Source organism: Leptonychotes weddellii, chromosome 8 (assembly GCF_054177405.1).
Source record: "Leptonychotes weddellii isolate Sample4059 chromosome 8, ASM5417740v2, whole genome shotgun sequence".
In the NCBI taxonomy this organism is placed as follows: domain Eukaryota; kingdom Metazoa; phylum Chordata; class Mammalia; order Carnivora; family Phocidae; genus Leptonychotes; species Leptonychotes weddellii.
In genome coordinates, this window is record NC_138376.1 from 82706752 (window position 1) to 82733566 (window position 26815).

At 43.9% G+C, this 26815-nt stretch overlaps 1 protein-coding gene and 1 long non-coding RNA gene across 2 annotated transcripts in view; one reads left to right on the forward strand and one right to left on the reverse strand.

Moving 5' to 3' along the window:
- The window catches only part of LOC145723071 (uncharacterized), a 9559-nt gene extending 2264 nt beyond the window's left edge, over nucleotides 1-7295 (reverse strand). The window contains exon 1 of the long non-coding RNA XR_014147882.1: nucleotides 7136-7295. This is a non-coding gene — a long non-coding RNA (uncharacterized LOC145723071). The remainder of the gene's footprint in view (nucleotides 1-7135) is intronic.
- The window catches only part of ARMC2 (armadillo repeat containing 2), a 104272-nt gene that overhangs the window by 71506 nt on the left and 5951 nt on the right, over nucleotides 1-26815 (forward strand). The window contains exons 12-16 of the mRNA XM_081828760.1: nucleotides 2392-2491; nucleotides 17253-17568; nucleotides 23836-23958; nucleotides 24270-24383; nucleotides 26515-26647. Of these exons, the coding sequence (XP_081684886.1) occupies nucleotides 2392-2491; nucleotides 17253-17568; nucleotides 23836-23958; nucleotides 24270-24383; nucleotides 26515-26647 (786 nt within the window). The remainder of the gene's footprint in view (nucleotides 1-2391; nucleotides 2492-17252; nucleotides 17569-23835; nucleotides 23959-24269; nucleotides 24384-26514; nucleotides 26648-26815) is intronic.

Genomic DNA, 26815 nt, shown 5'->3' on the forward strand with positions numbered 1-26815 from the left:
TTTCTGATGAGAGAGTTGTTGCTCTTCTTTTCTTCAATCTCCTGTTGAGTTTGTAGGTGTTCAGAATGGTTTGATCCCTATCCAGCTGAATTCCTGAGAGGAGACGAAATCCAGGTCTCCTACTCCTCCGCCATCTTGCTCCGCCCCCCCCCAATTTTTGTGGTTTTACAATTAAAAAAAATATTTATTAAAGAGGGCACATATTGAATGGAGCACTGGGTGTTATACGCAAACAATGAATCATGGAACACTACATCAAAAACTAATGAAGTAATGTATGGTGATTAACATAACATAATAAAATAAAATTTAAAAAAAAAGAATATTTATTGTAGGTTTTTGTATATGCCCTTCAGAAGGTTAAGGAAGGATCCTCGCACACTAACAGATGTTAAATTTTCTTGAATGCTTGCCGTGAATCTATTTTGATTATGTGGATTTTCTTTTTTTAATTCATTAATATAGTAGACCACAGATTAATAGATTCTCTCATGTTAAGCCGCTATGTATTGCTAGGTTTAATTAACTAATAATTTGTTTAGGATTTTTCATCTGTGCGTTAGATTAACCTGTACTTTTCCTTTCTCACATTTTCCTTGTCTGGTTTTAGTGTCAAGTTTATACCAGCCTCATAAAATGAGTTGGGAAATATTCCCATTTTTTCTCTTTTCTAGAAGAATTTGTGAAAATTAAACTTATCTGTTTCTTGAAAAATTCATAGAACTTCCTTGAAAAGCTGTTTTATCCTAGTGTGTGTGTTTGCACACATTCATGTGTGAATATCACTGACTACTGCTTCACTTTCTTTAATGGTCATATATCCAGTCATATTTCCTATTTGTACTTGGGTTAGTTTCAGAAAGTTATATTTTTATAGGAATCTGCCCATTTTATCTAAGTTTTCAAACAATATAAAGTCATTCCAAATTTTCTCTAATTATCCTTTTAATCTCTGTTGCATTTCGAATCATGTCCCCTTTTATTCTTTTACTAATAATGTTATTTATCAAATACTTAGATAGCGACTACTATGTGCCTGGCAATGTTCTGAGCACTTTCCAAATATGAATTAATTTATTCCTTATAACAACTTTAAAGGTGGGTACTACCATTATTGTCTTCATTTTATATATAAGAAACTGATTCATGGAGAAGCTGAGTATGTTTCTCAGTGTCATACAGGTGGAATTCAAACCAGGGGGTCTGGCTCTGGAATCCATACATTTAACCACTATGTCACACTGCCTCTGCATTGTTGATACTGATTTTCACTCCTTATTTTGATTGCTTATGATGTTTCTCCTTTTTTCTCAATCGGTTTCGCCAAAGGTTTGCCAACTTTATTAGTTTTTGCAAAGAACCAGCAGATTTACTGATCCACTCCACTGTATGTTTGTTTTCTATTATATTCCTTTATTCTTATATGTATTAACCCTTTTCTTCTACTATCTTTGGATATATCATATTTTTCTTCTGTTTTAGTTAGAAATTCAATTCCTTTTTAAAAATCCTTCTGAAGACTATAAATTTTCCTTTAAATAGTGCTTCAGCTGTATCCCACAAATTTTGATTTGTGGTATTTTTAGTTATTCAGGTCTCAGTGTTTTATTTTTAAACTTTTATGTTTCTTTGACCCATAAGTTATGTTTTTAAGTTTTCAAAAGTATGTTTTCTAAGATACGTATTCTTACATTGATTTCCTAACTTAATTGTTCTTTGACCAGAGAACGTGAGCTGGAAGACACCAGTTCTCTGAACATTTACTGAGACTTGTTAATGGCCTGGTACATGGTCACGTTTTTACAATATTGATGATGTTTTACCTAGTAATCTATCACTTAATGAGAGATTTATGAACATCTCCCAATTTGATATAGGTTGGTCAGTACTGCCTTGTGGGTTTTGGTTGGTTGCTTGTTTGCATGCCTTCAAAATTTTGAAGCTGTTCTCAAGGCTTTTAGCTTTCAGGTCTATTTTGCCTGATACTAGTATATCACTACCATCCTAGTATATTCAAGCAGTTTAACATTTGTTTCTCATGGGGTCCCAGGGGATTCAGTGGTTGGTATCCAAACAGAATTTGTGTAAATATCTTAGCTTGTGTTTTCTGAACCACATGGATAGTGTAAATTCACACCATATACATGCGTTAGAGGCTTCAAAGGATCTCCTGCCTGCACCCCCCGCCCCACCGTGCCCCCAGAGTCCAGAGCAGACAGCAAGCCTCCTTGTGGTTTCTCTGGACTGGTGTGTGGAGTATTTGTAGACTCCTTTTCAGGCACTGGGCAATGCTTTGAAAGTCTGTATTTAGAGTAACCCTATGTGTATTGGAACTTTCTGAGAGAAAAAAAAAAAAGTGTATTTTTATTTTCCCATTTGGCATTTCTGCAGCAAACTTACTTCTTACCATGACTGCTGTGTAGCCTTGGCCAACTATTCCAGATGTTACGCCTTGTTTTTGAAACTGATAAACAAATACCAGAAGAAACAGGTCAGTTCTTCATGCATTTAATTCTTCACTATGTCTTTGCATTGGTGTATTTGTGTAAGCTCATGTTGAGTAGCCTTATGTTTTGAATGTACCAGTTTCTATGAGAAGCTTCCATTTGATGTGTTAATGGGCGGCCCCAGGAGATAGTTACCGGTAGGAGTTGAGGAGGGAGTTGTTCTGTTTTGTTTTGTTTTGTTTTGAGGGAGTAGTTTGAGGCAGAAATGGATGCAATAGGATGGTTGATGTGGTAGGATTCCTGGTTTAAGGAAGAGGGTGGGTGCACAGTGTTGTTCCTCCCAGTGATTTATAGACCCTTACATGAGAATCCACTTGGGGTGGGATGGGGGTTATTTCCAGGCCCCACCCCAGACCTGCTGAGTCAGATGGGTGGGGAGGGGCCTGGCCATCTGCACTTCAGTGAGGACCACGGGGACTTCTGATGCAAAGCAAAGTTTGGGATCCCCTACACTGGGTATACTCTAAAGATTCTTCTATCCCTGAAATTCTCTAATTCTTTGACACTTTAGTATTTAGATGAAATTCTTCTAAAGTGAGGTAAGTGTTAGAAAGAAAATAATTTTGTTTTAATGGATCCAGTAAAAGTATATATAATTGTTTAAAAAAAGGAAGAAGTCACAAATGACTCCAACCTTAATAAAATCATAATAGTACAAACATTAAGTTTTATTATAAGTTTTTGACTATTCATTAAATGCAGTTTATTTTTATTCAGCTTTATAAATGATTAAGGTGACATCAACTCTTTAGTGAGATGTTTTATACATGAACACAATATATATTCATTTCAAATATGGTAAAATCTCAGAATCACTAAGTTTAAAACCAAATAATTTATGTGTATACTAAGAACATTTTAATATAAAGCTTTGTGTTTGTATTGGCCATCTCAAAACCACCTCAAAGTATAATCCCTGTTTGCCACAAATAGCAATGAACTTATTTTTACCCAGCCAAGTACTTCTGCCGAGAATGACGAAGTTTGTCAGATTTGATGCTATTATTAGCTAATTTATTAAAAGGTTACTAGTCTCTTTTTGGTTAGACAGATGACAGAAGTTTCTATGCTCATATTATACCATTACTACATTTTGAAGATGATACAACCTTGCTTAAAGTTAAGTTTTTATTTGGCTTTTAAGTAGTGATTTACAAATATGCACTTGAGTTTCTGATTCCGAATATTTGGGTTACAAATGCCTTTCCCTATATATTTTGTATTTTCTCTAAACTATACACTTTGAAAGATTTCAAGGTACAAGAATTGCTATGTCAGGGGAAGAATGGATTTGATTAATCTACCTGAAAATATTCTCAATCTGCTATTAATTGAAGTATCCATTAAGCACTTATTAATCTAGATCTTGGTACAATATATTATCTGAACTGTAATCTTTGGACAAGTGAATTAATCCAATGAAAAGCTTAGGTACTCCTATTCCTGGTTGTCTTTTTTTTTTTTTTAAGATTTTATTTATTTGAGAGAGAGAGACTGAGAGAGAGGCACATGAGAGGGGGGAAGGTCGGGAGGGTCAGAGGGTGAAGCAGACTCCCTGCCGAGCAGGGAGCCCAATGCGGGACTCGATCCAGGGACTCCAGGATCATGACCTGAGCTGAAGGCAGTCACTTAACCAACTGAGCCACCCAGGCGCCCCCCTCGTTGTCTTTTTTAAGGAAAAAAATAAAATGGTGAAAAGATACTTTACTATAGATTAAAAGAATTCTTCTAGATCTTATACTTAAAAAGTTTAGTTACGGATTTTCTTTTGAAATCTTATTTTATGGACTTTCATTGTAATTTTATTTTGTCATCATTATTCTTTTTTGTTTTGGTGTTCGGATCATGGATGATTTAGATAACTGTAACTGGAGAAGACACCTTCACTTGCACTAGAATTTTCAAATGTGGGTGAAAGAAAACATTTCTGCTTAACAGTTTGATTTCAAGTTATGTCATAACCTGTAATTTTTTAAAAAGAAGAAAACCCATCAGTCCAGTACTGAAAGACAAATAGTCCTATTGTTCTGTAGCATTACTAGTAAATAGCTGTTTGTTTTTCTGATTATAGCTCGGATGATGGCCACATTTAGTAAACAGACAAATATCCTGGTATCTTGCCACTATGAGACACTTGAGATGTCAACATAGTTAAGAGTATGCTTCTTCTGGTTCAAGGGACTGTCTTAAAGTTTAATTGGCATAAAATTTTACCACACCTCTTAGTGAACTACTTTTCACTTTGGACCCAAAGTGTAAAGCAAAATTGGTGTTCAAAGGCATATTTTTCTCTGTTGATCTATATGATAATTTTGCTTTCCTATTAAAATTATTTTGGTTCGAAGAAGAATGAAGAGCTCCTTGCAAACTATGTACAGTACATGTTGTTTCCAGAACCATCAAAGAAATGTATAACTTATTAAATTATTTTTATCATTGTGGTAAAAATCATATTCAGATATATTACATATTTCCTTGCCTTCTTAAAGATACTAAAAATAATTTAACCTCTTCTTGATGCCAAAGATCAATATTACAAGTATTAATTACTACTCTAAGGCTATTTGTCCCATCCTGGGAGCACGAGTCTGTTGATGAGATTCTTTAAATGTCTGTGTCTTCTTTTTGTAGATGTCTCTCTCTTCCTTTTCTATTGATTGTTAACTCTGCCTTTGGTAATTTTCACTTACCTTTTGTGATTATTTGCTTGCAATTAGGAGGGGAAACTCATAATAAAACTTGTTAAAAGTATCACCTAAAAAAGTCTTAAATAAAATTGAATGTGAATAGGCTCTTAGTGAGCAGACCTGAGGGGACTCTTTGATGAAATATCCCTTGTCACTTCTCATCTTCAAGGGCCAATTAATATTACAAGATGTAGCTCTTGTGTCCTCTCCTCTGTGAAGCCTTACAAGACCTTCAATTCCTCCCACATCCGTGCATCATTTTAAAGATTTAAACATAGCCAGTACACCCAGCTAGTACACCCAGAGCTAAGGACCCAAGCAGAATGTTCCCTAATCTTAACCACTTCACTATAATTAAGAAAAATTATCCAAACCTTAGAAATAAGATGTTGGGCTGGGAGGCTACATGTCCTGACAAAGTCATGCTGGGGAACTGTTTAATAGGCAGGGCTTAATTCTCCATGAGAATGTATCTGTGTTTAAACTTGCTATTTACTATTTGATTAGAACCCAAGCACTATAAAGTTACACATTAATTTGTAGATTTTTCTCTGGTAGACAAGATAACCTCAAAAGCTATGGTTTTATGACCCTGTAGGCTATTAGCCAGGTGTGTATCTAACCTAGTAATCTAACATTCTTTTTAATGCTTGTAAACACCCAATTCTTTGATTATTCTTGGAGCCAACTTAACCATTGTATTGGCTCCCTCATTAATGAGATAAGTAATTTTTTTAATGTGTTAATTTTATATCTGTATGAGAGTCATGTTGTTAACTCTTCAGAAATTATACTGACTCTATGCTGTGTTTTACTTATCCTAAAGAATGAAATGTTACAGTTTTGAACCGTCTCTGATTTTTTTCTAGTAAGAAAAATGGATACGTAATTTATATTTTCCTCAAGACCAAAATATTTTAGAAGAGCAGGGAAATTGTTCAGGCTACAAGGAAGTAGTTATGTGTCCCAACTACTTCCTAAAATCATTAACCAAAAGCTCCATACTCCATAGGTCTTTGTAAATATTTCTTTGGTGAGTCTCCAAATGGTTATTTTTTTGTATAGCTGCCTCACCCACTACTGGGAATTCCTGAAGGACACAGGCTTTGTGTTTTGATAAACCTGAGATGATGCTTGGCATAGTAGATGCATGATAAAGTGCTGAAAGAATGAATTTTGAGTATTTGAAATGCTTTGGAATCTGTAAAGCATAATATTTCTTCTAGTATTCTAGTACTTCTTCCTTAAATATTTACTTTCTTTTTCCTACTTTGGAGGAGGAAATAATAATAATTTTTTCCCACATTTTTCACATTGGTGAACTGCCATACACAAGAGTAAAACAGAAATAATGGATTTTAAATTACTTCAGACCAGTGTAGCATCTTAGGTTCATGTTCCCAAATGGCCAGGTGAATATGATTTGTATTTCCTTGCTTTTAGAAATAAAAGTAAATCCAGAAATCCCACACCATGCATGTTCTGCTGGGAGTGTATTAATCTGCAGTGGCTAAAAACTGTTACACCTGAGATTTATTTGAATGTTGAGGCTTTGAACTAATCTTTGGAAAATCCAGCAGCCCTCCAGCAACTTACAGAATTATTACTTTCTATAATTATTTTTGTTTATAAAAATCCAAGACTAAGTTGGGTTGTAGACATATACTTTGGAAGATTGGTAGTCTCTTAATATACATAGCTATCACTAAGCAATTAAACAAGCAGAGTCTATATACCTTATCTTTGTTCTGAGAGGTCAGTATTAACTTTGTCTTAAAAGTCTGAGGGCTACACTGGTAATCAGCAGAGATTTTATTTTTCTGAGATTCATTTTTAAATCAAATCGTGTTCATGGCTAAGCATATTTTCAAAGAATAAAGAAAAAATCTCAAAGGAAAAAAAAAAGGCAAAGGAAGGAAAAAGAAAAACCCCTACACACACCTCTTTAAGTGATTTTATCATGCTGGTGAGGAGCTTCACAGGAAACTGTACCTGCCACTTCCATGGTCCACCAACGGGGAAATTCTGTTTTGACCCAGGTAGCACCAGGGCTGACGGCTGCTGGGAGAAGTAGAATATTTCCTCCTCTATCTGCTGTTTTTCCCACTGAAGAGAAAAAAAAAAAAAAAAAGGAAATTGTATGAGAAAATGCCAAAAGGGAAAAAAAAAAAGTGAGAGAGAATTCCCATTTTTTTTTTTACATTATTCATATTCATCTGTTGTCAAGGTAAAGTCTGACTTCTGCATATAGTATGGGGTCTTTTAAAAATGCACTTAATCTGTGTCTATCAGGTCAATGATAATGAAGGGTTGGGGGCATTTTCACTTTTATTTTCTGCACCTCTGTGTTGTGGGAATTTGTTACCGGGAACATGGTTTTATTTTTTAAAGTGATATTATAAAAACAGCCAGTAGGTCTTAAGATGGAGAGATTCTAATTCTTTCTTGATTTAAGTCAGTGGTAGCTCCTAAACTTGGCTGATCATCAGAATCTTCTGGGGAGCTTTAGAAATACAGGTTCTCGGGCCCCACCTTTGGAGATTCTGATTCTGGTCTGGAATGGGGCCCAAGAACCTATTTTTAGAGGCTCCTCAAGTGATTGAAATGCATGGCAGCTCTGGGAACCCTGTGGTATAAATTGTTAAGGTTGTTCCTTAAAACAATTTTCTCCAATATTGACAGCAGAGGGTTTCTACAAAATCTCAAGAGTTTTTGTTTTTTTTTATAAAGATTTTATTTACTTATTTGACAGAGAGAGAGACAGCTAGAGAGGGAACACAAGCAGAGGAGGAGTGGGAGAGGGAGAAGCAGGCTTCCCATCAAGCAGAGAGCCTGATACGGGGCTCGATCCCAGGACCCTGGGATCATGACCTGAGCCAAAGGCAGATGCTTAACGACGGAGCCACCCAGGCGCCCCTCTCAAGAGATTTTAAAGTGGTGAATCAAACCAGCCACAAAGGGTCAGTCTTTCTCTGCAGGGCCTGTGGCTGACAGTGAATCTCCCTTCCGAAGTAGGAGCCAAACTAGCAAGACAAACCAGGGGCTGGTGTAGGAGTCCCCAGCAAGCGGGGATAACCGTGCCTTTTGCTTTTTGCACCAATAGCTGAAGGCTTTCTTAGCTAGAGAAAATGAGATGGTTTATTAGACTCTTCCATGAATTTTTTTTCCGCCAGACATGTGTCAAAACAACTAGTCCTGGATGAAAGAAAACAAACCAAAAAGGAGTCGTCGGACCACACCCAGTGATAACGCTGATCATGCTTTATGAAACAGCTGGCACACTGGTGAGGTTTCAGACGCTGGTCGGAATGAGCCACTTAGGAGAGGCGAGTTCAGGCTTTCTCCCGCAGGACCCTAAGAAAAAAGTGGCCTCAACCTCAGGTAACTAGAAAAACCATGAGTTGTTGATTCGCAGTTAGTGAAGTCACCCCCAAATTTTATTGTTAAAGTAATCACCATATGTTCCTGCCGATGTCCTGCTTTGAGAAAGTTCGGTGTAGACCCATACCTAAACTTTGTAAGTTTGCAACAGATACATTTGAGGAAGCTTAGCGCGTATACAGACAATGGCCCAGTTGGCTCTGCCCCTCTTTGCACACAGCCCTCCAGTGAGGTGGGCCTGTCTGTGGCTGATGGCTGTGGTACCAGCCAGGGTTTCTGGTTTATCAACAGTCTCAGAGAAAAGGAATCCACTCCTCCCAGCTCTTTCAAAGGACTTCCTCAGGGAGAACAAGGGAAACTTCTCTGGCTCATGTCTGAGGAGATTAATTGGTCCAAGATCCATGGTACAACTAATAACTCCAGTTCCCACACACACACAAACGGAGACTGAAACACAACATATCAGTCAGCTTGATGCAGTTTGAAAGCTAAACTTTAGCATTAGGTAGAACATCTATTACAAATGCTAATCAAAATTCAATTAAATGACAAATCTCATTTAAGAAGTGTGCACATATTGATGCTTTATGCTGTAAACTACATTTGGTACAAAACAGATGGGCCTGGTAACGCAGGAATGAGCAGGGTCAATATCATCCTTGCAAATCAGGGCCGGCCTAGGGGGTGCCTCTGACGTCAGCATTGCTGCATTTAGCATCTCTGCAAAATATGTTTGGGTTTGTTTCCTGGAAGAACATGAAGGGATTTTCCCCATTTCTTCTGTAAATATCTATTGGGCAGGAGATCCGGTAAAAGGCCTCAAATAAGCTTTGTAAGACGGGCAATACTTTACAGAGGTCATGGTCCAAAAGGAATAACCTTTATCTACATTCCCATCACTTGCACCCATTGAGCAACTAACTGCCCGTCTAACCCTCTCCATTTTTAAATACGGTCAGTTTCTTGTTTTTTTCAAACAGAACTTCCAGAGGCAGGACCGTCATCAGAGCATTCGCAAACACGGTCTGGGACTTGCCTGATGTGTCCTTGCTTGTGCTGCTTTCAAAGTCCTGCCTCTCTCATTCCATGTAGACTTCTTTTCGGGTAAGGGATCATGTTCAGCCTTGTACGCCCAGTGAGCACCGTCTGGTCTGGAATGCTTGGACATCGTCGTGTTGACAGCAGGACCTGGAATGTCTGCAGAGTGTGCTGAAAGCACAAGCATCTGCCGTCTTTCTAGCTGTTCGTCTGTAACGCAGCCACAGCGGGGAACAGTCCAGGGGCGCCATGACTTCTCCCTCCCCTCCATCTTGTGTGGGGCCGGTGAGGATTGGCTAGGAAGGCACCTCCACCCCTTCCCCTGGAGCCTTTATATGGCAGCTTGGCTCCCAGCTCGCCCTCTGCCTCCTGCCTGGCAGGAGCGCGCCCTGCGGATCTCTGCCCAGTCCTGCTGCAGGCACATTCCCAGGGGCTACTGCTAGCATTTGGCTGAGCTTTCTCCTTTTTTCAGCCTTGGCCTTGGTCTGCACCCCTGACCCGGCGGGCAGCACAATAAGCCCTCGGCTTGTTCATTCTTTCCAGTTCCTGCTGCTTTGCCCTCGTGGAACTGGCTCTTCCCCCGCTCAGCACGGAATCTGAACGCCTGATTTATGTCTGCGGACTTAAAAAAGAACAGAGCACAGTGAAATGCTAGCCTTGCCTGCTACTTCGGAGTGAGAGCCACATCCAGAAGCATGTAGTTGGTGCTCAATAAATGGCTGCGGATGGAATGGATAGATGAGGCATCAAGTGTAGTCTCTTCTGGTTTTTAAGTGATCTTCTGCTTAGATTCTGGGTTTGGAGTCTCCAACATCTCAGATTCTTCCATCTTGTAGGGTTCAGCACTTCTGCAAACTTTTGACCCACTTTCAGGATCCTAGGGTTAACTAGCATTTTCGCAGTAGTGCAGTCCGCCTTCCACATGGGTAAAATTGATCTGTTCTTCGAGCCACCTATAAGTTCGATTAATGCTGAAGTTTCGTTTGAGGGTGGGAAGTTGGGTAAATGTTGCAAATTGCAAATCCTGATTCAGCTCTCAGATCCGCATTGCATGTGAAGTTTCTAACCCAATTTTAAACGGGGCATCTTAAAAATCTTTCTCAAATGTTTTCCTATACTTAGTAGAAGTAGTTCTCTCCTAAGTAAGTGGAGTCTGCTGAACATGGTTTATTCTTTCTGTGGTAGTTTGATATGGTTCCTTCCCTATGGTCTACATGATGCCCACCAGTTATTTTAAGGCTCGGTAGGAAGGGTGTGGGCCTCGAGGAGGAATATGTTCGCTTTGGCTGACTGACTGTGGGCGGGAGTAATAATGTGAGGTCATGCTGAACTGGTCACATGGGGCCCGATGGTGCACTGGACGCTGCCTTTGACATTTAATAGGCAGTGGATGTTTTTGATCAAGGGGATGACATAAGAGCTGTGCTTCAGGAAGTGGTATTAATGTTGATCACCGAGGGAGGATCCCACAAGGGTCTGTGGCAGGAGTCTACAGACAGGCCCTCCAGAGCAGGCATGGGAAAGAGAGGTTGGGGGAGATTTTGAGATGGCAGAGCAAAGGGAACTCGGCGAGTGGTTGATGAGGGGAGCGAGAATCAAAGATACCTGTGCGGCCAAGTCCGGGGGATCGGACAGGTGAGGGTTATAGGGAAGGAGGAGGTGGGCTGAAGGAGTTTGGGAATCGGTTTGTAAGCACAGATGGCCCCAGTCTTGCCCCTTCTCACCAGGGTCAGACTTTGGGCACCGTGAGCCCCGTGAAGCCTGAGTCTGCACGTCTCTGAGAAGGAAAGCCTCTTTCGCTGACTTGAGGCCAATCTCTCTCACGTGGAAAGTAACATCCATACACCGTTGCCGCTGGGGTTTGCCAGCTGATCAGTTGAGTCCTGCTCCTTGCTTTGTTCCAGTTAAAGCAATTTCATTTATAGCAGCGCGGCGCCCATTGAGACTGAGGACCATGCTTGCTCGGGAGGGCATGACGTATTTGAAACTAAAGAGAATATCCCACAGGCTATGGCTGGAAGGCACACTGGAGGTCAGGCCTCTTGCAATAGGCGTACCTGCTTGTCTGAGCTCTCGCTGGCTGTAGCTGTTGCTGGGCCCAGTTCCACTTTTATGCAAAATGAGAAAGTCCATACGAACTGGTTATACTGGACTGCTTTCTTTAAACAAAAATTCTCTCTCCTGATTCATCTTCATTTTGATGTTTCAAAATTCATAGCTGTGGTATGAATCTGCAACCTTGTGTTAAATTTAATAAAAATGCTCCAAAAGTTCAGGGTTGATTTATAGGTGGTTCTCAGATACTGTCTGAGAATAGAGGAGAGAATCTGTACCTCGAAGGAGACTTGTATCCTGATGAAATGATTTTCTGCTATGGGTTCAAGCCATGGTCTCTACAAATTGATAATTTGGACCTCTAATTTTTCAAATCTTTATAGAATATTTAAGTAAGTGGCACTCTATGGACTTGAGAAGGACTGGGTTGTGGGAAAATACATAACCTCTCTATGATACTGTCCGAGGCAGTCCTCTGCACAGTGCCGACCACCCATGGCCAGCCAAGGGGCCTTGTGAGGCCCTCTCGCCCCACCGGGGCTTTCAGGATTCCAGATGGGTCAGGACAAGCACCACCTCTGCCAACCTCCTGGGAGACTGCTTCTAGTTTGGCCTATTCCATGTTCCCTAGATTTGCAGAGAATATATTTGACGGGGGATGAAAAGCTGCCTTAGGCAACCCTAAGAAGGAGGACAGACACGGTGAGCATAGCAGTCGCTGGGAGCTCAGTGCTGCAAGCCGCTCAGTCTGCCACCCCCATTTGTTGGTCTCGCATGCCATCCTTCAGTTGGCACTCCGGCTCCCAGGAACCACCCCCTCCTTTTTCCATCCGAAGGCAGGGAAAGGGGTATTGTGGCCGTGTTAACTCTTCCTGTGCTGAAGTCCAGAGCCTCTCCTTCCCACATGGGACTCGATAATCGATGCCATGTTAGGGTCCACAGGAGAACTGAAGAATTTTAGAAGTCGAAGGGGCCGAGGGAATTTCTCAAAGAAGAAAAGCAGCACTTAGTCTCCCCCAGATTAGACCACGTGCTGCAGTGGATGGAGGTCACTTGAATTTGGAAGGACAGTGATCTCTAAGTCAAGCTGCCTTTTTCTCCAGCCTGGGATGATCTGGTCTGAATACTCCTGGTAGGTCAGCAACGACAGGGCCAGCAACACCTGCTGCGTTCTACGAAGGAGTAAAACAAACACAGGGAGGCAGAGGTGAAGTAGCAAGGCCTGGGAAGAGGGAGAAGGGAGAAGAAATGGTCCAGCATCCTTCCCAAGACAGCTGTGACATTTGACAGGGTAAATGGAGTACCCTGACATGATTTAGCAAAAAGGATACAACTCCTTTTTACATTTTTTTAAGAAGTCATTCAAAATCACAGAGAAGGTCTTCCCCGTTTTGCTTACCGTGCTTCTGAGGAGATGGGAGAGGGGCACGATCTGAGGCACAGCGTGAAGTCCAGAAACATCAACAGGGCTCCTGTCGAGTGCGAGTGCGTGAGGGAGGGGACTACCTGGATGGTAGAGCTTGGGAACAGCTTTGTTCAGATGAAAGGACCACACGTTATCACTTTTAATGCATTAATTTGTATGTCTAAATGCTTGGAACAGTGCCTGGCACGTCATAAACGCTGTGTTCATTGCTGCTGCTGCAACTATTATTACGGCTATTATAATTTTTCAGAGGCAGAACTCATGTGGCGGGTCTTTAATCAGAAATCATACATCAAAGTTGATGCAAAAAGCTCCTATTCCTCAGCTTAGAAAATATAAAATGGAATATCCTTTGAGGAACCTTATTCTCAGAAATACCCTCGGTCGTGGGGCGCCTGGGTGGCTCAGTCGTTAAGCGTCTGCCTTCAGCTCAGGTCATGATCCCAGGGTCCTGGGATCGAGTCCCACATTGGGCTCCCTGCTCTGCGGGAAGCCTGCTTCTCCCTCTCCCACTCCCCCTGCTTGTGTTCCTGCTCTCGCTATGTCTCTCTCTGTCAAATAAATAAATAAAATCTTTAAAAAAAAAAAAGAAGGAAAAAAGAAATACCCTCGGTCGTGTTTGGAAAACGTCCTGCTTTTCTGTTGGGTGTGGCCAGGGTGGAGGAGTGCTTTCCTTCCAGAACCCAGGGAGGAGCCTCTGCCATTAGGAATTATGGGAAGTAACCACAGGTTTTATGTCAAATGACGGGTACTACAATGAAATTGTGTGCTTGTGTTAGATATAAGACCCACAGACTTCAGCTTTTTTAGGGAACCATCTGGTGATCAGAGACAGACAAAGTGACCCCAGTTCCCAGGAAGGGGATTGTCCCACGTCCTCTTTCTCAAGACCCACTGCTTTCGACTGCCTAACCCACCCCATCCTCTCCTCCAGAGAGCCAGATTTCACACATTTTTCAAGGTTGAATTCAAATCCATTGGAGGTAATTTTGCACACACACACACACACACACACACACACTGTTCCCTGGGTGTCCTCTCATCTAAACTCCTCCAAGACCATCGGGTCTGTCCTACACAGTTTAATGCTACTAACATGTTATTGATAGTACATGAAAATGGTTCAGAACAGTGCCCGAATCATTCCTCATGATTTGTGCTTTCCCCGTTTTGTCTTGTTTGCCCTCATAATACAATATTTTCTCCATTCTACGAATGAGTTAATGGAGGCAGAGTGGCTAAGTAAACTCACATGTATGAACTAGACTCATTGGCTCTCCAGCTGGGGATCCTAATCCCTCTCCGTGTCTCGCTTCCTGCTTGGCCCTTTTGGTCTCTGCTCTTACCCCACGTATGTCAGCCTCGTCCTCGCAAATAGATTAGAAGCTCTTCAGAGCCCCTTCTCTCATATTGTTCCTGTGAGTGTATTCTCCCAGGCCCGGAGCATTCAGACTTATCCACTGACTGGCATTCGGGCTCCCTGTGGCCCAGGAGCCAGTTGTCCCGACTGGATGACTGGCTGCCATGGGTTGCGCACTGAGCAGAGGTTTTTCCCAGGGTGAACTCTCTCCTGGACCAGCTCCAGTTCTTGCTGGCGTGTTAGCCTCCGACTTTCTTAATGTTGACAATTAGTTCCCAGCTGCACAAGCAGCCGCCTCGCTTCTTCTCCGCCTGCCAGGGAAAACTTTTCTTTCAAGAACAAGCAGGAGCAAGTCGGTATTGGCCGAGTTGCCCCAGGCAAATCCAGAAGTCTTGTCCTTGGTCTGTGACCCTCCGCTCTCTGGCAAAAACAGTCCCTGTGCTGCCCACCCCTCACCCCCCAGGTCCCAGCTAGACCTGGTTCCCTGACTAAAACAGGTCCAGGCCTCTCCCCTTTGTCCCCGTTGGTTAAGGCTGCTAATTACTACAGATCTGATAAACAAAGCCGGGTTTATTGGGAATCCCTCCTGGTGACATATTTGCTTTTTATTTTATTTTTTATTTTACTTTTTTGGGAAAGATTTTATTTATTTGAGAAAGAGTGCCTGCAAGCTGGGGAGGAGGAGGGAGAGGGACAAGCTGACTCCAAGCTGAGAGCAGAGCCTGACTTGGGGGCTCCAAATCACGACCCTGAGATCAGACCTGAGCCAAAATCAAAAGAGGCTTAAGGGGCTGAGCCACCTAGGTGCCCCACATATTTGCATTTTAAAAGGAGATAATTCCTTAACTGATCGGCAAAAGGTGAGGCAAAGGAGATCCTATAGGACAGGCCCTGTGGGAGGCAGGGCATGGCTGTAGAAAGGACTCCAGGTCAGGGGAATCCTGGGTTCAAATCCTGACTCACTCCTCACTAGCTGTGTGACCAGGCAGCTTCTACAAACCCCAGTTTCTTGTCTGTTGAATTGCACAGCGCCTGGCACAATGAGAGTTAGCACCCAGATCATTTACAGCCCCTCCGTGAGTGTCTCTTTAAAGTCTCTTCCTGGGGCACCTGCGTGGCTCAGTAGGTTAAGCGTCTGCCTTCAGCTCAGGTCATGATCCCCGGGGTCCTGGGATGGAGCCCCGCATCAGGCTCCCTGCTCAGTGGGAAGCCTACTTCTCCCTCACCCTCTTCCTCCCCCCGCTCGTGCTCTCTCCCTCTCAAGTAAATAAATAAAATCTTAAATAAATAAAGTCTCTTCCTCCTAGAGGAATTTCCTCACCATCCGTGGGTAGGGGGAAGGCCAACTGTACTCGTTTGTCTGTCTGTTGTAGAATTAAGAACGTAATTGTTTTTGTATCCTGTTTAGTTGTAAATTGTTCTCAGCTTGGGATTTTTAGAAACATTTATTTATTGTGAAATATAGCTGATATGCAGAAAAGTGCATGAAACACACATGTACAATTTAGCAAATCGTGATAACGGTGTCACCCACATAATCACTATCCTGGTCGAGAAAGAAAAGTACTGCTTTAAAGTGGTATATTTAGGCGCCTGGGTGGTTCAGTTGGTTAAGCGACTGCCTTCGGCTCAGGTCGTGATCCTGGAGTCCCGGGATCGAGTCCCGCGTCGGGCTCCCTGCTCAGTGGGGAGTCTGCTTCTCCCTCTGACCCTCCTCCCTCTCATGCTCTCTGTCTCTCAAATAAATAAATAAAATCTTAAAAAAAAATAAATAAAAATAAAATGGTATATTTATATGACACAGTGATTCTCAAATGGGGGTGATTTTGCCCCCAGGGGACATTGAAACCTTTTTGGTTGTGGGGCGCCTGGCTGGCTCAGTTGGTAGAGCATACAATTCTTGATCTCGGGGTTGTGAGTTCAAACAATGATTAAACATTGTTTCTTCTTAAAACAATGGTTAAACCTTCTTGGTTGTGACATCTGGGGATACCACTGGCATCTCTAGTAGGGGCCAGGAATACTGGTGCTAAACACAGCCCCCCACAGCAAAGCTTATTCTATGCCAGAAGTCTGCGGAGCCCGGTTGGGGAAGAGCGGCTCTCTGATGAACCATTGTGCGGAACACCCGATTTTTGGAAACACAATGCTTCAGTAGGAGGTGAACTCTCAGGGGAAGATTTGGGTGCTCAAGAAACCTGTTAGTGTCAATACTTAGATTTACATAACACGTTATCAGTAATCCTATCCCACTCAACTAATAGTTCTCTGGGAGGGTTAAAAAAAAAAAAGGCTAGCCAGAATTTCAGATGAAGGATCTGAAGTTAATAGCCCTTGCTAATAGCATCCCTCAGTTTGTATTCTTTTTTTTTTCTTTTAAACCCATCGAATGATAGCTGTTACAGTCTCATCGCTATTTTATTTTTTTAAGATTTTTATTTATTTGTCAGAGAGAGAGAGAGCACAAGCAGGGGGAGCAGCAGAGGGAGAGAGAGAAGCAGGCTCCCCACTGAGCAAGGAGCCGGATGCGGGACTCGATCCCAGGACCCTGAGATCATGACCTGAGCCGAAGGCAGACGCTTAACGACTGAGCCACCCAGTTTGTATTCTTTCATTGTTGCCAAATGCTTTTAATCTCCTCTGTCAATTTGCACCGAGTCAAATACTAGACAAGTTAGTAGAAGCCAGATGTGTTCCATTCTACTATTAAGTAGCTCGTGAATAAACTAAATACTGTTGTCTTTCCCAAGACTGGTCCCGGCCCCAGTGCACTTGTAACCGTCTTCCCTTTACTGCAGGATTTAGTCGTCCGTATTGTCTTTATTCTGGGCAACCTGACAGCGAAAAATAACCAGGCTCGCGAACAGTTTTCCAAAGAGAAAGGGAGCATCCCGACCCTGCTGTCATTGTTCCATACGTTCTACAAACTGGACCTGTGTGCGGAGAAAGGGGCGGTGGGAGCGGAGCAGCCCCAGGCGCCGAGGCCGCGGGCCCAGGCGGAGGACGTGCTCATCAAGCTGACCCGCGTGCTCGCCAACTTAGCCATCCACCCTGGCATCGGCCCGGCGCTGGCCGCCAACCCGCACGCCGTGGGCCTGCTGCTCGCCACGCTGGGTAAGGCCCGCGCCGCCGGCCGCTGCTGCCTGCGCGGGACGCAGCCCCGGGCCCGGCGCGCTGAGGGTTTCGGCAGCGCCTTCGGCTCACTTCAATGAGCCTTCCCAGCTGCAGGCGGGAGAAGTCCTCTTCTGCTCCGAACTGCCTCAAAAGTAATATATATATTACTTTTATATATATATATATAGTTTTAAAATCCAGATTTGAAAAATATATAAAAATATTTTTTCATATATATATACATATATATGTATGAAAAGAAAAAGAAAAAATAGTTACTAAAACCCACTGAAGTGTACACCTTGCAAAGGGTGAATTTTATGGTATGTGAATTTTATCACAATAAAAAAAAAGTGTACCAATCAAATTGCCAAAAATTGACCAAACTAAGCACAAAGAGTTTAAAATCCTTAATTTTTCCTGGGTTAGTCCACCTGATGAGAGTGTATCTTTTTCTCAGGTTTGTACAGTAACTGCAATTATGGCCCCCAGTCATTCAAGTGCCTTTCCCCCTATTATTCACCACAGCACTCTTCCATAACAAACCACCACAGACTGGGTGGCTTAAACCACAGAAATTTGTTTCCCGTGGTTCTGGAGGCTGGAAGCCCAAGGTCGAGGGGCCAGCCAGTGGGGTCTGGGATGAGAGCTCTCTCCTCTTGACTTATAGATAGCTGCCTTCTCACCAGGTCATCACATGGCGGTTCCTCAGAATGTACCCTCAGGGAGAGAGAGGATGATCTCTCTCTCTTTCTCTTCTTCTAAGACCACCAATCCTATCAGATAAGGACTCCACCCTTCTGACCTCATCTAACTTTACCTGCTAAAACACCTGTCCCCAGTTACAATCGCATTGGAGGTTAGGGCTTCCACAAATGAATTTGGGGGAGGGGACACAATTCAGTCAATAATATTCTGCTCCTGCCACCCTCCCCAAATTCATGTCCTTCTCACATGCAAAACACGTTTATTCCATCTCAATAGCTCCAGAAGTTTTAACTCATCCTGGCATCAACTCTAAAGTCTAAGGGGCAACATCTCATTTAAATACTAAATCAGATGTTGTGAGACTCAAGATGTGATACATCCTGAGGAAGAATTTCTCTCCTGTGAACCTGTGAAACCGGACATGTTACATGCTTCCAAAATACAGGGGTGGGGCAGGCCTAGGATAGACATTCCCATTCCAAAGGGAGAAACAGGGGAGAAGGAAAAGGTGGCAGTTCCCAGGTAAGTCTCCAAGCTAGCAAGGTGAATTTCATCGTAGTTTAAGACTTGAAAGCAATCTTCTTTGGTTCAGCGTTCTGCCTTCCAGACCCACGGGGGCAGTGGTCCGGCTTCCACATCTCTGTCAGTCAGGGTGCCGGGGTTCTGCAAGCTGGGCTCGTCCTCAGGGCTTCGGGGTGAAGGTGTCTGGCCTGTTGAACCCGAGGCAGTGGCCCTGGTTGTGACCTCTCACTCCCCTTTGGGTCATTTCCAGTCTTCTGGAAGAATAATGCCCACTCACAGCCCAATAGCTCTCTCCTCCTGTCCTGTCACACACATGGATAGCTTCCTGTCTCAGAGCCTTTCCGTTCAAACTGGCCATGTTCCTGCCCATGGAATCCCAGAAGCTCTGAACTGATGGATATTCCAGATGCACGCTTGGTTCCCTCTAGCACATGCTTCCGCACTTTTTGCCATAGGGATAGACTGAAAATTTTCCAGATCTTCAGGTTCTAGTTCCTTCTGCTTAACAATTCTTTCTTCAATTCATCTCTCTCTCCTCACGTTTTACTATACTGTCAGGAGAAGCCAAGCCGCTCCTCAAACACTTTTGCTTAGAAATCTCAGCTAAATATCCAATATCGTTGCCTGCAAGTTCTACCTTTCACAAAACACTAGACTGCAAACATAGTTCAGCCAAGTTCTTTGCCCCCTTACAACAACGATCACCTTTCCTGCAGTTTCCAGTAATCTGTTCCTCATTTCCATCTGAGACCTCACCAGAATGGCCTTTTATGTCCATATTTCTACCAACGTTCTGTTCATGATTACTGATGTGTTCCCTAAGAAGATGGAAGCTTTCTCTCCAGCTCTCCTCTTTTCTTTCTGAGCCCTCACCCGAAATGCCTTTAACATTTCTCATTTCTAGCATGCACCTCGGACTCCTCCAGCCTCCCTCATCCCCGGCTCCAGAGCTGATGCCACACTTCTAGGTCCTTGTTACAGCAGCACCCCACTTCGTGGTACCAACACCCATCCCAGTCTGCTAGGCTGCTATAACAAAACAGCATAGACTGGGTGACTTCAGCAACAGATGCATGTCCTCACACTCTGGAGCCCACAAGTCTGAGATCAGGCTGACATCATGGCTGGGTTCTGGTGAGGTCTGTCGTCCTGGCCTGGGGATGGCTGCCTTCTCACTGTGGCCTCACACAGCCTCTGCTGGTGTGCGCCCTCGGAGAGCATGCGCTCTCGCTCTCTTCCTCCTCTTCTTTTTTAAAAATTAAATTAAATTTATTTATTTGTGAGAGAGAGAGAGAGGGCACACACACAAGTGGGGGGTGGCAGGCAGAGGGAGAGGGAGGAGCAGGCTCCCCACTGAGCAGGGAGCCCGATGTGGGGCTTGATCCCAGGATCCCGGGATCATGACCTGAGCCGAAGACAGACGCTTAAAGACTGAGCCAGCCAGGTGTCCCCCTTCCTCTTCTTATAAAAGCCACCAGCCCTACTGGATAAGGATTCCACTCTTATGACCTCATTTAATCTTAATTACCCCTTAAAAGCTGTATTTCCAAATACAGTTTCATTAGGGCTTCAACATAGGAATTTTGGGGAGGGGGCATAATTCAGTCTATAGCACCCCCTTCCACTTTTTAGGCTTTGTCATTTCCCGCAGGCATCCCTGGCCACCAGTGAGCAGGGAAATTAACTGCTGCACAGAGTGATCAACTTAGCTATGACTTACCAAGCTCTGGAAGATTCTCTTGCTGTAAGAAACATTACTACCTGATGAAAATGATGTTTTGGGGTAGCCTTTGAACTATGCCCCCTGCTCTTCATTAAGATCCATATTGAGTCCTTAGTGTGCAATAAGTCCTATGCTAAAGGAGGTTTATCTTAGCCTGCTCAGTCTCCGTATAACAAACTACCAGAGACGGGGGGCTTAAACAACAGACATCTATTTTCTCACAGTTCTGGAGGCTGGAAGCCCAAGGTCAAGGTGCCAGCAGGGTTGGCATCTGGCGACGATGCTCCTTCTGGCTAGCAGATGCTACTTTCCTCCTCTTGTAAGGGTAGGAGCCCTATTGGATGAGGGCCCCATCCTGATGACGCATTTAACCCTTCACCACCTCCTTGCAGGCCCTCGCCCCCGATCCAGTCACACTGGGGGTGACTTCACGTTGGAGCTTCTCCATATGAATTTGGAGAGGAACGCCAACATTCAGTGCATAACAAGGTTTAAAAACATGTAGTGTCTGCTTTCTAGGAGCTCCAAGTCTATGGTGGAGGCATGGCAGGTGTTTGGACAGGAAACTGATGATAAGCGCCAACAGCAAGGCGTACACAGGACATGAGGCCCGAGGAGTTGGAACCCCAGGACTTGTCTCTAGAGGCCAGTCTCATTGCAGAGGGTATTTAAAAAAAAAAAAAAAAAGGTGCCTGGGTGGCTCAGTCATTAAGAGTCTGCCTTCCGCTCAGGTCATGATCCCGGGGTCCTGGGATCGAGCCCCGCATCGGGCTCCCTGCTTGGTGGGAAGCCTGCTTCTCCCTCTCCCACTACCCCCTGCTTGTGTTCCTGCTCTCACTGAGTCTCTCTCTGTCAAATAAATAAGAAATCTTTAAAAAAATAATAAAAATAAAAAAGAAAATTTAAAAAAATGTTTCTAATAAGGACTAGCCCTTCCAGCAAGCTCCCAGATTTAGACATTTGCTGCCTTAGCGGCAAGCTCCAAACTCTAGACTGATTACATCCGTGAGCCAGCTGCACAGGGCTGTGTGATTCTCTCCAGCCCTCTGGCAGCAAATGATTGCCCAAGGTGGCTCTAGTGGGCACTCAGGAAGATGCAACGGAAAGAGCAGATGGTTGAGTCAGAAACACCCAATTCAGATGTGGGTTCTATGAAGTCAGGCCTCTATTTAACGCCGCTCAGCCTCAGTGGTCTCATATGTAGAATGGGATATTAGGAGGTTAATATGGACTGAATTGTATCCACCACTCCTCAGCTTCATATGTTGAAGCCCTAACCCTCAGTGTGATAGTATTTGGAGATGGAGCCTTTGGGAGATCATTAGGTGTAGACAAGGTCATGAAGCTAGGGTGCTCGTGGTGGGATTAGCGTCCTTATAAGAAGAGACGCCAGAGAGCTTGTCCTTGCTTTCTCTCCACCATATGAGGACACAGCGAGAAGGTGGCCATCTGTAAGCCAGGAAGGGTTCTCACCAGAACCCAAGCACGCTGGCATCCTGACCCCAACTTCCAACCTCTAGAACTCTGAGAAAAGAAATTTCTGTTATTTAAGCCCCAAATCTGTGGTATTTTGTTATGGTGGCCTGAACTGAGACAGATGCACCTTTCGAGTATGAATTATTGTAGGTTCAAATGCTTATAAGTGCATTTGAAGTATTATTAATCGTTTACTTTTGTGGAGCTGAGTGCGCGCACAGCTCTTGATGCTGTTGTGATGGATGCCTAGTAGCTGTGGGTACCTACCCTCTTGCCCTAGATGCCAGACACCATACAGAAGGTGGTGCTACAGAAGAGCTACCCTTTCCTTTCCTGGACGAGCTAATGAATTTTCCTCCCAAGGCAAGAGAAAAAAACCAGATTCCCGAACACTGCCCTGGGTCCAGTGTCATCAGTCTGGAGGTGGAGGGAACTAGGGCTCCTAACTGGCTTTTCTACATCTGCCAGGAGGTGAGTCTGGAGGCTGAGTGAAAGGCAGGGACAACTCACTGAGGGTCTCATGTGCTGAGTAAGAGCTCAATCCTTCACTCATTGGTGCATTCAGCAACTATTTATTGAGCACCCCTATGTGCCAGACTGTTCTAGCTGCTGGGAATGCAACAATAAATAAAACAGACCAATCCCAAGTCTCGTAGAGCTTACATGTTAGGACCAGAAAACAAATGTTAAACACATAACAGGTCAGATAATTACGTGTGCTCTGGAGCAGATAAAAGTAGGATGGGGAAAGAGAGTAATGGATGCTATTTTATGTAGGGAGGCTAAGGAAACTATGTTCAATAAGGTGACGTCCAAACAACAACCTGAAGGATGTGAGGAGTGGACCAAGTGGATAACTGGAAACAGTATATTCTAGACAGAGGGAATAGCAGTGCAAAGGTACAGGAAGGATCATGTTGATATGTTAAAAAAAAAAAAAAAGGGCAAGAAGACCAGTGTGGTTGGCACTGGGGACCTGAGGGCTGGAACAGCAAATGAGACCTGAGATATCAGAACTGGGGCTGCCCAGGGGCGCCTGGGTGGCTCAGTTGGTTAAGCATCCAACTCTCGATTTCAGCTAAGGTCATGAACTCGGGGGTCGTGAGATCGAGCCCTGCATCGGGATCCACGCTGGACGTGGAACCTGCTCAAGATCCTCTCTCTTCCTCTCCCTCTGTGCCCCCCCCCAGAAAAAGAACTGGGGCTGCCCAGGTAGGGCCTGAGGCCAAAGTAGGACAAGTGATGTTAGCTGACTTACTATTAAAGGATTGCTGTGTTAAGGATAGACTCAGGGAGGAAGGTGAAAGAAGAGAAGCCAGTTATGAGGTGAGGGATGGGCCAGGTGGTAGTAGAAGAGGTGAGAAGTGATCAGATTCTGTGTGTTTGGAGGGCAGCATGGATAGGAGTTATGGACAGATGATGCCCTAAGGGTCATTCTGCTGAGAGGTAGAGGAGTGAGGAAGAGACTCACAGGGTAGAGCACCCAGGAGCGCTCAGGAACACTGCAAACCAGTGGGGATGAGACACAGCTTGGCTTGCCGGTGTGTTGGCACCTTCATTTGACTATAATCACAGAACCTAGATCAGCCCAATTTTTCCAGACCCCCTGTGGAGGGATTGAGCTTAGAGTGTTCTAGAACCTGGTCAGGAGTGGTCCCCTGTGTTTGGTGCATTTCCCTGCAGGGAGAGTCCTGGGAAGTAAAGCAGGAAACAATGTCCCTGCACGGACTTCGTTGGGGATAACGGCTTGACCCTGGCGCTGCTGCTGGGACAGTTAGGAGGTCATGTTTCTGCCCCAGCGATGAGTCTTCCATACATTCTTCCTCACTTTCTTTCAGAACACAAGTCAATTGAGGATTGTGAGGAGCTGGTGATCAATACTACGGCCACAATCAACAACTTATCTTACTACCAAGTGAAGAATTCCATAATTCAAGACAAAAAGCTATATATTGCTGAATGTAAGGTTCAGAATTGGGTTTGGGTAGATGAATGTTTGTTTAAGATTTCGACTTTATTAACGAAACACAGAACTGGTGTCGTTCATATTTTCTGATTTCTTGTACAATATCAAAGAGCCCAATTTGATTCTAAGAAATCAGAATATGGGGGAAAGGTAGGGTCTTAGTTCTTGCTAAAGTCCCTTATAGTTTGTGTTTTATTGTCACTTTAAAATTTTGAGTTACTGATATTTAGTATGATGCTGATGTCTAACAGCCTTGAAATTAAAAGTTAAATTCACTGATTTTATGTCTCTGGTCCCCAAACCCAGTGCTCATAAAGCTTCTTGTGAGTAATAACATGGATGGAATCCTAGAGGCTGTGCGTGTTTTTGGAAACCTCTCCCAGGACCAGGACATCTGCGATTTCATTGTGCAGAAAAATGGTGAGTTGATGACACTTAATGTTCATAAGCATGTTCTTCTTGCCAGTAAGCAGCTAAGCAGTTTTGAGCGTGGGTCATGACAACTTGTTTCCGCCCTCGGACGAGCAGTGCTTTACATTCCCCTCCACCCGTGCTTACGGCCTTCAGCTCCGCATGCCGAGATAGACCTGGACAGTGTTCTCCCTGTTCCTCTCTCAACTGTGTGTGGTCTTCAGAGCTCTGAGACGGCATGTGTGTGTGTGTGTGTGTGTGTAAGGGAAACAAGTAATCTACAGTCATCGTTACTGTCCTTGAGAACGGACTCAAGAGACATTCTCCTTCATGTACTAGAATGTCCATAACAGTACAGCTTGTAATAGCAAAAAATGGAAAAAGCCTAAGTGTAAATACATTATGACATTCACACAACAAAAAGTTCTATATCGGGGGGCCTGGGTGGCTCAGTTGGTTAAGCGTCCAACTCTTGATCTCAGCTCAGCTCTTGATCTCAGAGTTGTGAGTTGAAGCCCTGCCTTGAGCTCCACACTGGGCAGTGGAGTCTACTTACAAAAAAAAAAAGTTCTACATCAATTAAAATAAATGAACTAGAGGTTCATGGATCAACATGAACCAGCCTCAAACATGTAATACAGGAGCGAAAAAGCTAGTGATAGCAGGGTAGATAAAGAATAATGCCATTAAGTAGGTTTTAGAACATGCATAACAATCATGAGTATTGTTTATGTAACGTACTTACGTAGTAATGGTATAAGGTACAAATGGCATTTGGAAATAAGACAGAAGTCACCTTTGGAGGGGAAGGGATGCCCAAAGATATAAAATTGGGTTCATAACATTTTATTTCTTAAACTGGGTGGTGGGTACCCAAATAACCATCCTCTATATGTCTCAAATATTTCATGTAAGAATAATAACTAAAAATTCCTAATTATCCATGATAGCAAATTTAGATAATACAGATATTGGGGGGGGGAATCAGCAGCAGTAAACTGTCACTCATCATCTCACTCCCCCAGAGAGTGTAAACTGTTAACGTTTCGGTGTACATTTTTAGATCTTGTTTTTTTTAAGATTATTTATTTGAGAGAGAGAGACAAGAGCGCGCGTGTGCATGAGTGGGGGGAGGGGCAGAGGGAGAGGGAGAAGCAGATTCCCCACTGAGCAGGGAGCCTAACACGGGGCTCGATCCCTGGACCCCCGCCCGTGCCGGGGATCACACCCTGAGCCGAAGGCCAGGACCCCCAGGATCATGACTTGAGCCAAAGGCAGACACTTCACTGACTGAGCCACCCAGGCGCCCCCATTCTTTAGACTCTGAAACACACACATATATGTGTCTGACCGATCCATGGGACCAAAGTCAGAGCAGGATGGCCACATGTCAGGTGTGGGGGAGAACAGGAGGAGGCAGAGGACACACTTTATCCAACCTCCCCCAAACTTTTGCCTGGCCCCTGCTGGGGGTGTTAAGAAAACAGGACTAAGGGTTCCATTTCCTAGAAGTGAAGGAAAGTGGTTCCCAAAGGTGGGGGGCCTGTCTTGACCTGAGCTGCCCTCTACCCTGGAAGCCCTGCCTTGCTACGGGCCGGTTTCCAGCCCCCTGAGCAAGTCTTCTCTTACAAACCCTGGAAGACTTCAGAGAAGATCTCAACAGGAGCCTACAATCCTCCCCCGGGGTTGTGTATTTAAAGAAAATTGCTGGTGAAGGTTCAAAAAGGCCCTTAAGAAGAATCAGATGTTAGAGATGAATGCCACCCGTGTGGTTGGACCTAAGACTTTTCCCCCCCCCTTTTCTACCAGAAGGGACTGTATCGTTGCCCTGGAGAAGGAGCTGCTGCCTGGGTCAGATACAGCACTACTTGGGGACCGAGGACCTGGGATGGGGAGCAGATTCTAGATGCAGTGGATGTTGGCAAACCCGAGGCTGGGCATGGCGAAAGCCTTAGGAAGAATGGATTAAGTCCCCTAGCAGAGTTTCCAGTTTTGTGAGCCACTCCCCATTTCCCCTTTGCCATTTGTAAAATAAGGCACATCTGGGAACCCTGAGCTTTATTGGTCCACCATTTGTAAAATAAGGCACATCTGGGAACCCTGAGCTTTACTGGTCTGCATTTATTCTCTACCCTCCCAGTACATAAGTTCATGATTGCACTGCTGGATGCTAAGCATCAGGATATTTGCTTTTCTGCCTGTGGTGTTCTCCTAAATCTCACTGTGGATAAAGACAAGCGTGTCATCCTGAAAGAAGGAGGCGGCATTAAAAAGTAAGTTTCAAGGTGTGGAGTGCTGACTCTCATAGTTTCCCAGGGAGCTTGGGTCCCTCTTGTCATTCTCCCAGGGTGGAGGTATTTCAACGTTTGGAACCGCCAAGCTATGGCTAAAGAGGGAATTTAAGTTCCACTGGCCTCTTAAAATAATTCAGAAGTAGGTTA